The sequence below is a fragment of the Molothrus ater genome, chromosome Z (assembly GCF_012460135.2).
Source record: "Molothrus ater isolate BHLD 08-10-18 breed brown headed cowbird chromosome Z, BPBGC_Mater_1.1, whole genome shotgun sequence".
NCBI classification, from domain to species: domain Eukaryota; kingdom Metazoa; phylum Chordata; class Aves; order Passeriformes; family Icteridae; genus Molothrus; species Molothrus ater.
In genome coordinates this window covers 51,137,939-51,149,839 of record NC_050511.2, presented here as the reverse complement: position 1 = coordinate 51,149,839, position 11,901 = coordinate 51,137,939, and the positions used below count along the sequence as shown (strand labels likewise).

General features: G+C 41.7%; 1 protein-coding gene across 1 annotated transcript; it reads left to right on the top strand.

Moving 5' to 3' along the window:
• The first annotated feature begins 2,484 nt into the window (after window positions 1-2,484).
• TUSC1 (tumor suppressor candidate 1) lies at window positions 2,485-3,702 on the top strand. The gene has a single exon (XM_036404026.2). The coding sequence runs from the start codon at window positions 2,485-2,487 to the stop codon at window positions 3,055-3,057; it is 573 nt and encodes a 190-aa protein (XP_036259919.1). The 3' UTR covers window positions 3,058-3,702.
• Window positions 3,703-11,901: the final 8,199 nt, after the last annotated feature.

Genomic DNA, 11,901 nt, shown 5'->3' with positions numbered 1-11,901 from the left:
GGATGGGATTGGGATGCCATCCAGGGGGAGCTGCATAAGCTAAAGGAGTGAGCTCATGGGTTCACTCCTCATGTTAAACGTGTCATAAGGTTCAACAAGGCCAAGTGAAAGATCCTGCCCCTGGGTCAGAGCAACCCTCAGTACAGGCCAGGGAATGAAGGGATTAAGAGCAGTCCTGTCAAGAAGCACTTGGTGATACTGGTGAGTGGAAAACTGGACATCAGCCAGCAATGTCTTCTTGCAGCCCAGAAAGCCAAACATACCCTGGGCTGTTTCAAAAGAAATGTGGCCAGTAGGCCAAGGGAGGTGATTCTGCTCCTCTACTCCATTCTGGTGAGACCCCACCTCAAGTACTGCATCCAGCTCTGGGGTCCTCAGTACAAGACAAATATGGTTCTTTTGGTGTTGACCCAGAGGGGGGCCACAACAATGATCAGACAACTGAATCACATCTCCAGCGAGGAAAGGCTGAGAGAGGTGAGGTTGCTCAGCCTAGAAAAGAAGACTCAAGAGAGACTTTATTTTGGACTTCCAGTACTTAATGAGGGCATAAAGAAAGATGGGGACAACCTTCTTAGTAGGGTCTATAGTAACAGGACAAAGGGTAATTGATTTAAGAGGGTAGATTCAGACCTATGTACAGGAAAGAAATTTTTTACAGCAATAGTAGTGACACACTGAAACAGGTTACCTGGAGAGCTGGTAGATGCCTCATGCCTGGGATCATTCAAGGTTAGATTGGGCAGGGCTCTGAGCAGCCTAACACGGAAGAAGTTGCCCCTTCATATTGCAAGGACTTGGACTAGATGACCTCAAAAGATCCTTCCCAACCCAAACCATTCTATTATTCTGTAACTTGAGAGGAAAAAAAATGCACCAAAAAAAATTTAAACTCAATCAGGGCCTTTTGGTATATCTTCCACTAAAGCCAAAAGAGAATATCACCCTCAATATTTATACAAGAAGCAGCACTGTTTGAATTCACTTCAAAAGTATGGATTCAGTTGTAAGGGAGTGATAGGCACGAAGAGTTTTTATTTTCCTTGTGAGGTGTTTTTCTAGAGTGATTTTCCTGTGCAGGTTGAACAGGATTCAAAATTAATGCCAGCTGATAGTCCACAAGTACTGTCACTTTCTCTTATCTATAGAGACCTACCACTATTAAGTAAACATAGAGCTTTAATCAAAAGGAATAAAATAATACCATTACTGTATTGCTGTTTAAAATATTTTGTTCTTCACAGGCATTCAATGAGAAAAAAATCACTGAAAACTGTACAACTAGTCACAACTTTTCTGTTTACTTCTCCATTTGCACTTTCCCCCTTCATGCTTTCTAGTGTAATCCTATCTCACAATGAAAGTTTTTCTATGTTCACTTATCATCTTTCCCCAATCCAAATAATTTTCTGTCACTGTCTTTAACCTAAAAACACCAAATTAGCGTTTAAACATTGTCAAAGGAATCTGAAACTCAGTAAAAATAGTCTTCTGATATGCTACCTAATTTTTCTAAGAATATAGACTATCAATCCTCATGCAAGTATATATGCATGTATTTTCCAGCATAAAATAAAGGTACATGAAAAAACTAACACAGATGAATAAACAAAATTGAGACCCATGATACAACATTCTCTGAAAGACTTGAGGAATTTGGATCAAAGCAAAGGTTCCATTAATGATGACTGTAATTTAATTTACTGGTCAGCAAAAGCTCAAGCTCTATGTTACCCTCTCCACTCTTTTTCTGGAGTGCAAAGCCCTGGTGTACTTCCACACACATGGAAGAGTTTCAGTGCTACTTTGGATTCAGCTTATAGTTCAAACTGAAGTTTTATGGGTGGGTAAATTCATAAATTTACAAAGCAGCAACATTAAGTACTGAGTCATAAACAGGTATTAACATGTTTCCTTCAATGCAAAACTGGTTCAGTCACGTATCATGCAGAACTTCTGAAACGCCCTAGTCAATCTCTTATTGGAAAACGGCTTAGTACAGGAAATAATTGTTAATTTCTGTTGATTAGGAGTCACAGCAAAAGTACAGTAAAACTAAGATTATTTATGTCCTGCAGTGCTTTGCTGTTTCTTTTCGAAGTGTTTTAAATAAATGGTTATCATTTAGACCTTTACTGAGAGGCACTGGCACAGGTTGCTTGGAGAACCTGTGGCTGCTCCAGCCCTGGCACCGTTCAAGGACAGGCTGGAGGTGGCTCCGGCCGGCCCGGTGTGACGGCAGCAGCGCCCCGGGGCCTGAGGGCCGCTCCAGGCCAGCCCTCCCACGCTTCCAGGCCCGGGGCGCCCCCGCGCCCCCTGCCGGCCGCCCGCGCTCACAGCAGGGGGGCGCGGTGGGGCCGCCCCGCCCCGCCCCGCCCGGTCCCGCCCCGCGGGCTGAGGCCCCGCCCCGATTTGCATGCACCGGGAGCCCTCCCTCGGCTCGCGGCAGCTGCGGGCGGGCGGGCGGCGGCGGGTGCGGCACGGATGAGGCGCATGCGCGCGGTGGGCGGGCGCTGGGGCAGCGGCGCGGCGCGGGGGGGACGGGCGGTGCTCGCTGCCTCCGCCGGGAGCGGCGGGCGCGGCGGGGCCGCGGAGGAGGCCGGGGCGGGCGGCGGGCGGCAGAGCTGGCGGGGCGAGTCGCGGGGCTCGCCGCAGCAGCTGGCGGAGCGCTACGCGGACTTGGCGGCCAGCCACAGCGAGGCGCTGCGGCAACGGGAGGAGCGCGAGTGGCACAACGCTCGGCTGCGCCAGGAAAACGCGCGGCTGCGGCTGGAGAATCGCCGCCTGCGCCGCGAGAACCGCTGCCTCTTCCGACAGGCCCTGCTGGGGCCCGGCCCCGACAAGCCGCCCGCCGACCCGGGCGAGGAGGCGGAGGCCCTGCGCGCCCAGCTGGGGCGGCTGCAGGAGAAGCACCGCCGGGCCTTGCGGCATCTGCGGCGCTGCCGGGCCGCTGGCGGGCCCGAGGCCTCGGGAGCCGAGGAAGGGGAGCTGGAGGAGCTGCTGCTCGAGGAGGACGAGCAGCCGCTGGATAAGAAGAGCCTGGTGCCGGCCGTGTAGGCGGCCCCGGTGGAGGGGGCGGTGCCGGCTGGTGCCGCGGGCCCTCCCCGCCGCCGTGGGGTAGGGGCGGGTCACGCCCGCTGCTCCCGGCTGTGACCCCCGTGCGGCGCCGGGGGTTCCCTCGGCTCCCTCGATCAAACCGGGCCCTTCCGACGGAAAGGGTGGAGGAGGAGTTCTGGTTTGTTAATCTTTTTCCCAGATGTATACCCGGGTTCATGTGGGAAGCTGAGGCTTGGAACACGAGAGGAATCTCTCAAAGCGGCTGCTGATGGGAAAACCGCGATGAGCAGAGCACTTGATCTCGTGTCATCCCACAGCACTGAACTGTGCCTCCTCTGGAGCTGTGGATCACCTTTTTTCTCTTGCGTTAGCGACCATCATGTAGGCTTCAAGAGCCATGGAGACTGACTAGTTCTTAGTAGTTGGTGTATGTTAGTAAGAGGAGTGGAGCAAGCTTGAAAGCTTTTGTCAGTGCTCCAGTAAAAGTTGGTGATCATTTGAACTATGAATTGCCTTGGACACTTACTGCACAACACTCTTTGTATTTGTAATGATGGCCTTCATTCACCCTCACATGAATACTGATTTGAATTTCACATTTTCACACAAAACTGCAGCTATTAAATAAACTTATGATACACCAAATGATTGTTTGAAGTGTGCATTTTTAACAGGGACTTTCTGAAACTGTAGGTGAAGAGCCTTCAGGTCATTGCACTATGCCTTCCCAAAGTCCAAAGAATTGGGTTTTTTATTACTGTACCTTCTTAATTATCTGTTGTTTGGAAGGAAATTAGCTATTGTTCAGACCTAGAAAAACTTGCTAGAAAATTAATTTTGCTAGAAAACTTGCTGGTTGAAAGAAACCTTTTAACAGAACTGAGGCAGAGCTTGGTTTTGTAGTGTTCCCTTATTTTTCATGTCATTTAAAGGCTGGATTATGCCTTCAGGTTTCAGATTGGTTTCTTAAAACTTTAAAAGCCAAGGTCTGTTTCAGTTCAAGTTGAAACTAATGTGAGAAGGTAGAATTCCATAATTTTCTGTAAGTATCTTTGAGTATGTGACTACTGAAAAGAGCCATTACTTCATGTAATGTCAACCCTCTAATCATAAATGCCACTACTACTTGTTAAATATGTGGATCTGCAGCTTCAAGTGTGTTCTCAAAATAGAAAAACAATTTGGCACAGTGCAGTCAATATCTCCTTGATGAAAAAGTGTGGGTGGTGATGTCTGGTTATGATGTTTGTTTTACAAACTTAAGAATTCTCAAAAATACCAGCTAAATGCTCAAGAACTACTATATCTACAATACCATCAGGATTGTGTTGCTCTAATTGCAGTTTCCAGTAAAGTGTGAATACCCAAATGATGAATCCATCAAAATAGGAGAAGACAGAACTCAAGATAAAATGCTAGAAATGTGTGACTATGTCAGGCATCTTTTTCAAAAGTTGCCCATGTTGGTGCATGCAAAAGAGGAGAGATCCCGGACCTCCCCCATAGGATATGCAATTCTTTTTAACTAAACTACTGTGACAACTTGCATTAAATGGACTTTTTAGACAAGGGTACTAAGTTCTCTGTAAGTTTGCATAAAGGATTTTTTACATTTATCTGTATCTTGACAAATTATAAAACAAACCTGCAGACTACAGAGGTAGAAAAGTATCTCAGTAGAATTCAAATTAATGTCAAAAGCCAGAGAAAAGATTTAGAGTATCTCCTCAAACTGCTGCTTCCTCATAGACTGCAATAAATAATCCCTTGACTCAGCCAAGCTGCAAAAATTTAATTTAACCATTTGCCTGATCTGGTTATTTTGAGTTGGTTTTGAGAACAAAATCCAAATTTAGGAGAGACCTTTAATAAGATGGTTCAAAAAGTAAACTTCACTACAGTGTCCCCACATGGCTTGTGAGCATTCCTTCATTACACACTTGGGTGATCCTTGTCCACAGAAGGTTGCATAGACTGAGACTTAGAGGAGGAGTAAATATCCTGTGGGCTATAATTGTTCATCCCATCTGGATTTGTCTGTGCAACTAGTTCTGACAGTTAGTAGCTTGATATCACATGCACATTCAGTCAAAACCATTAAAGTTGATGGTTGGTGGAAAACACGGAGTTTGGAATTGCCTGACACACTACAGCACCTATATGTCTGAGAGGTGGCACTAGAGTTGAGTGAAGAGCTTTGACCTTACTCTACTTTTGGTTAAGGTCTGTTCTGCTTTGTGTCCAATAAAGTCAAATCTTGAAGGTCCAGACCTCACTTCTTACTCCCAAATTTTGTCTTTAATTCTCTTCATCACCATCTGGACTAGGATAGGTTTTTGTCCTTTTTTTTTTTTTTTTTTTTTCTTCAAAATAATTTCGGTTGTGTACTGATCATTTTCAAAATTCTGAATTTCAAAATCACGTTTTTTTCATGTTTTTGATTCTAGGTTTTAGGTATCTATCTCTTTGCATAGTTACTTGAAAAATGGGAAACAAGCTTTATATATTAATTTTTTTATTTTATTATAGCAGCAAATTTGTGAATATAGGTGGGCTCTTCCTGTTTAAAATGTTTTACTTATAATTAACTTCTGCATACTATTTTGTTTTACACTGAATTAGTGTTTGTCATGGGAGTGATTTTTATACAGGTAAATTTTTTTATTAGAGATGGGTTGAGTTCAGGTTTATATTTGGGCTTTGGGTGTTTTGTTCAGTATTGTTTGTTTCTTTCACCACATAAATACATAGGAACATAACAATATATAAAATATATTTTTAGGCAATAATATCTTCCCATAATTTTGCACTGTTTAGAATATTAATGCATACTCTCTTCACTTCTTTTGACATATATAAATTCACAGAGGCAAACAGAAGCAAAAATGTTGTAGCCTTTCACTTCATTGCTAACAATGAAGTGAAAACAAAGCTATTTTCTTTTATTCCTTAAGGAAGTGTTTAGTCTTAGCTGTAGACTTTTCCTTACCCTTCTGTCCTGTGCATCATGTAAAGAAATTAGAATGAAATATGAATTTTTAAAGAAGTTATATGTATGGATGCTGTATTAAAAATGCATTTAAATCTTCTGGGGCCATCTGTGAATTTGATGACAATTACTTTAAAACATGCATGTGAACAGAGTGGCTCAGTGTCAGTGCTATATTTTATATACATTCTATTGGTCCTTTGAGGCCTAATTTAAGTTGCATTAAATATTGCACTCTGAAGGAGTCCTTTGTCCACTGTGCTCATCTCCTTGAATGTGCACGGGTTTTGCGGTGCTATAGCTGCCCACAGAGAATAATGAAATAAATTACGTCTTTGTATGATAAACTAACACCATTCAGAATAGTTTAATTTGGCCACTTTCTCACCAAGGCAGTAATCTGTTACTCTTCCCTTTCCATCTATCTCACTATGTTCAGTATCCCCTTTTGTGTTCAGCTCAGTAAAGATATTTGCATGATATCTAGAAAGCCTCTGTTCCAAAGTTGCATAAAGTAGAGGTTTAAAGCTGGATTTTTCATGTTCACAAATCAAAAAGATCTTTCCTGTATATTTGAAAGTGATAACTGGTATCTGCATTGTAATAGTGGGAAGTTTAAGTGTAGATGCCCTTGAAACATTGTTCTGTAAAATATCCAAATTGCATTTACTGCCACATCACTTCCAAAATAAAACCCTGTATCATTCAGAGAATAATAGCAGCATCTGATTAAAAAGCTCTTTTTAAAAAAGGCTTGCAACCAGTATTATTTCATGATTCTCAAGGCCAGTTGTTTGCTCTTTGTGCTGCCAAGACTCTTTGTGCAGTCAGAATGTAGTTGTAGCAAAAAAAAAAGATAAAAAGCATTGCATTTAGAGGCTGGGGCTGATTTAGATATAGCTATATAGGAGAATGACTGTGTTATAAATCTGGGAAGATGTCAAATTGGTTGGATAATCCAGAGAAAGAGAACATTTTCAGAGAGAGAATTACTGTAGAAAGATGTGACCATCAAAAAACAGCTAATGGAATTATATCCATATATACTTATAAATATTTAATGAATAAAAATATTGAAATTTGGATAAAGTAAAAGATTTGCATTGAGGAAAAATTCTACTGTGTCATGCACTGGCATGCCTTTGAAGTGAGGACAAGTTTTGGAGGGCTGCTCTGCAAATCCTTAGCCCCTGCTGAGATTATTAGCTGTGGTTCTCATTAAGGTTAATTTATTTCATGTGGAAATTTGTGAGGGCCAGAAGCCTGATCATCTCTATTGTGTAAGTGCTGCAGAATTTTCAATGACCTCAGGTGCTTCCCATAGTTGTTTGCAATTTATCACCTAGATTAGTACAACTCTTTAACCACCCTGTGCAGTATTGTTTATTAATAGAGGAATGAGCTACAATCAGCCAGCAGCATGCAGGTGCTGTGCTTTGACAAACTCACTTCTAAGTGCCTGACCCAGCCTAATGCTGATTAGTATGTAAGTGCTCGGGGCATAACCAGAGGTGAGGTTCTTGCAAAATGATGACTGCCTACAGAAATTATATGGGCTACTGAAATAACTGTGTTTGTTCATGAATTGTAAATACTTAGCTGTGTCTGGCTTTTATCTTCCTTATTAAGTTTGCAATAGTTTTCCTATACCATGGTCAAATTATGTCTCTGTGGGCATTTATTATTTCTTCATGTTGAAGATAGTCAAACCATTCTGCTTAGCTATAGAAAGCCTCAGTCCCAGCTGAGGCTTTTATGGCCTATAATTTAGAATTTGATTTTTGCTTTTCCTTTAGAAGTGAAGGATTTTTTTTTTTTTTAACTATCAAAAATCTTGCTTTTACACTTTGAAGGAGTTTTGCTGCACTGCACTGGTGAGGAAGAAATGATTCAGAGTGGATACTGTAAAATAATTTAAAATCAGAGCAGTGTACTTGAAATGTTTTCCCAAAGAAACTTTGAAAGTCTATAACTATATCCAAAAAGAGCAGAAGTTTTCAAGGAAATCTTATAGAAGATTTTGGTTTTCTTTGGATTTAATTTTTTTAGTGATGTAAGAACTACCATTTTAGCAAGAGTTGAATACTGCATTGTTCTGCATGATAAACATGAGTGACTGTATCTACTGTAGGGCTCAGGCACATAAAATCTAAAATAAGGCACTAAAAAACACCACTGATGCTCAGAAATTTAAATGTAAGTTTTTTTATTATCTCAAGCACACCCAGAAGGCTCCCTATTTGGAGCCTTCGTCAAAAAAGATTTTGCATGTTTTACTTTTTAAGACTCTGATTATTGTGAAAGAAGCAGTTGTAAAACCAGTGTAACAGTCAAATTTGACCCTATGACCCTGAGTCTTGTATTCCACTGATGAAGAGGGCACTAGCAATTGGAGGAGCATGCATGAAAAGCTGCTCATCTCCTGGATATGCATAGGTGTGCTTGGCTAAATTTTAATAGTCTTTGGCTTGGAGAACATGCAGACAGGGGACAAAGAAAGAGGCCTCAGGTGTCAGTCAGTGTTGTTGCTGGCCTTGTCTTGGCACCAGAGAAGCTTTTGTTTGTATTCTGCCTGACAGAGTTTTATTTCAGCTCTTAGCTGAAGAAGCTTTTGTGCCCTCAGTAAATGATTCTCCATTTCCTCAGTAGCTGCTGCTCAGGGCAAAATGAAGAATCTTGCAGTGTCTGTCTCTGGCCACTTAAGAGACCTTAAGAGTGGCTAGAAAAAGATTGAATATATCTGGTTAAAGAACAGATGGAAGCATTGCTGACCATATGGGCAAGAAGCCCTTGTTGCACCAGAGATTTCCATGTAAACGATCCTAAGAAAAATGCTTGACTCTACAAAAATGGTAGAGGAAAAACCATTGCAGTGTTGCAGCAAAGTTGCATCCAAGCTCTTCCTTTCCTAACAAAAAACTCATAAGGACTGAGATACATGCATCTGGCAGTCTAGCCCAAAAAAACCATACATGTTTTCTGTCTCCACTCAGTCCTTACATGAATCCTTGGGTGAGATGTAGGGCAGAAAATACCATCTTAAAAGTCTGCTTCTGTTGTGTTGTGTCGGTATAAGTTGGACTGTTCTGTCCCCCCTTTCATGTAATGGTTCTGCCCTGGTTATCTCCTCCCTCCCTTGTGCTGCCAGTTATCCCAACTCCTCCCCAGCTGTCATGGAAACTAAGGTATCCTATCTCAAATCCTTCCCCAGTGCCCTGTCTGTCACTCAGGGCTCCCACCCTTCTCTCTAGAAACTTCCAGCTAGAGCGTTGAGTGATTGGCTCAGGGGCCGGGGCCCCACCCTCAAGTTTTCCCCATTAGTGCTCTCCCTAAGTCAATCTTTTGTATCCCACTCCCTTCTGAAATTCTATTCGCCCGAGGACTGACTCCTCCCCTGTCTCCTTCCCTCCTTATAAGCTGTTGTAACATCCCCAAATCTGTCTTCAGCTGATGGTTCCCTTGAGCATCTTGAAAGCTGGATTCACCACAGCTGGAATCTGCTCTCTTCTTTTGCTGTTTGTAGCTGCAAGCCTCGTCCTTCCACAAGGCTATCACTGCTGTCATAGCATAGGGTGGTTGCCTTAGGCGCTGTCCTGGATCACTGAAATCAGGATAGTGCCCCAATACTGCTAGAGGTGCTGGATTGCTAGCCGGGATGTCCAAGAGGGATAATCCTTCTCCAGCTAGCCGCTTCTCTAGTGGTTTTGGGTTGGTTAGCATTTACCAACTTTTTATAGTTTTTTGGGTGCCTTTTAGGAGCTGGCTGTAAGCAGTGTTTCCGTTACACCCCAGTAAATTATCAAGGCTTTGTCTTCCAGCCTAAGCATTCTGAGACCGTGCACACAATTGTGTGTGGTGGAGTCTCTGATTCAGTAGCACAGGTGCCATTCTTACTGCTCTTCTACAATTTTTTTTATTTGTTCCACCACCCAGAGCCTCATCCCTCTCTACCACACAGCACCATCTTGACTTTTCTATTACCAATCTCTAGAGCAGATTCTAATGAACCCTGGAATGCTCTGTTTTTGAGTAGATTAGCACAAAGACTATTTTCAGCTGCATTCAGGGCTACATTTGAAGCTAAACTGATGTCTGTTCTCAGATGCAGGGAAGCAGTGGATGCACTCAACTCTCAAACTACAATCACATGATTTTTATTTCTGTACTTCATACATTAAATTTACCAGGAGCCAAAACCTTTCCCTTTCTGTATGGCAAGCAGCACTGCAATCTCAGAGAAACTGAGTATATCATTGTATTAACCCATGCTTACTGCCAAATAGGATTGGAAGTCTTTATGTTTCCCCACGCGTTAAGCTATTCTGAGCAGCTAGTTCAGTACCAATTCACAAAGCACTTCTCAGGCGTTAGACACAATGTAAAATATAGGCAAGCTGCTGTTTTATTAAGAAAGCACAGCTGAAGAGTCTCACACAACAACTTAAAGCTTAGAGAGCTTATTCAAGATGTGGCTTTGGTCCTTGGCATAAAGAAATTCCAGCTCATTATCTCACTTTCTAAGAGCTTGCTTGGCTTTGACAGTGGGGAACTGTGTTTTACTGAGACTCTTCTACACTACAGAAAAATTGAATGCAATGTTTCTGAGACAGAAAGGAAGCAATTTGCTGTTCTGCCTGTATAACAGAAACCTCAGTTCAGTGGGAATGAGAGTACTGGGCTCTCAGACTTTCCTACAGAGAGCTACTGCACAGTGATTTTTAATGGTGTTACTGTTAATTGATTATATTCATTTATATATTTTCTTTTTCTACCCCTTCATAGTTCCTACCATTAATTCCCTTTTAACAATCCTGTTTTAAAGTATGATGATTTTCATTCATAATTTTGAATTGTAGGGAATTTTTAATTTGCTTTGCTCTTTAGAACTTCTAAGAAAAGAGGTTCACAACAGAGGTTCAGTTGATTTAGGGAATCAACTCTTAACTTTAAAAGATTTCCACATACTCTGTGGGTATACTGAAAAAATAAAGGTGATTTTTAGGGTAGGAGAGATGTTACCCTGAGGGTGTTGACTGACAAACCTATGCACTGGTTTTCTTAACATTATTCATAAATAGAGTCCTTACTATCAGTACTGATGCCTCAGGAAGAAAAGGAGATGTTTTTATGAGCTTCTGATGTGGAATGTGAAAATGTGCAATTCTGTCTGTAAGGGAACAACTAGGCAAAATACCATCATTATGCACTCTTTGTAATAAAACGAAGTAAAACAGAGACCAGGGAAGCTGCCAGTTTTTCTGTGTAAAACCATGTGGGCTAATGTAAAGCTATGTAGCTTTAACACATGATAAAGTTTGATCATGAATACAGAATCTTGAGTCTCTACAATCACTTTATGAACTTACCTGTTTTTTTCCCCTTTAGGGAGAGGTATGAAAACTTTGTCCTTTTCATTCTGTGTCTTTTCAGTGGCATAATTGTTCAGTACATTTATGCAGTCTCATACTTTTTTCACTAATACATTTCTTTTCAAAGCAGGAATTTTAATAATTTAGATAGCAGCTGTCCAACTAAGAAATTTCTTTTTAGCTACTAGCATAAATTTTGCAAAATGAAGTTCGGGTCATGATGCAACTTATTAGGAATGTCATTTAACTGAATCTGTGAGGGTTGTATGGTTGCAAGCTTATGACAACTGCAAACTTCAGTGATGCTTGCTCACTAGAAAATTTGTCAGATTTGCATTTATAATAATCTATGGAATGTTAAATACATTGTACAGTGCTTTTTGATTGAAATGGCTCACAGACTTTCTGGAATATAGAAAGTATTAAAGAAAGTTATTTGTACAGCTGAATTTTTTGGAAAACAGTGTGGTATTATACCAATATGGA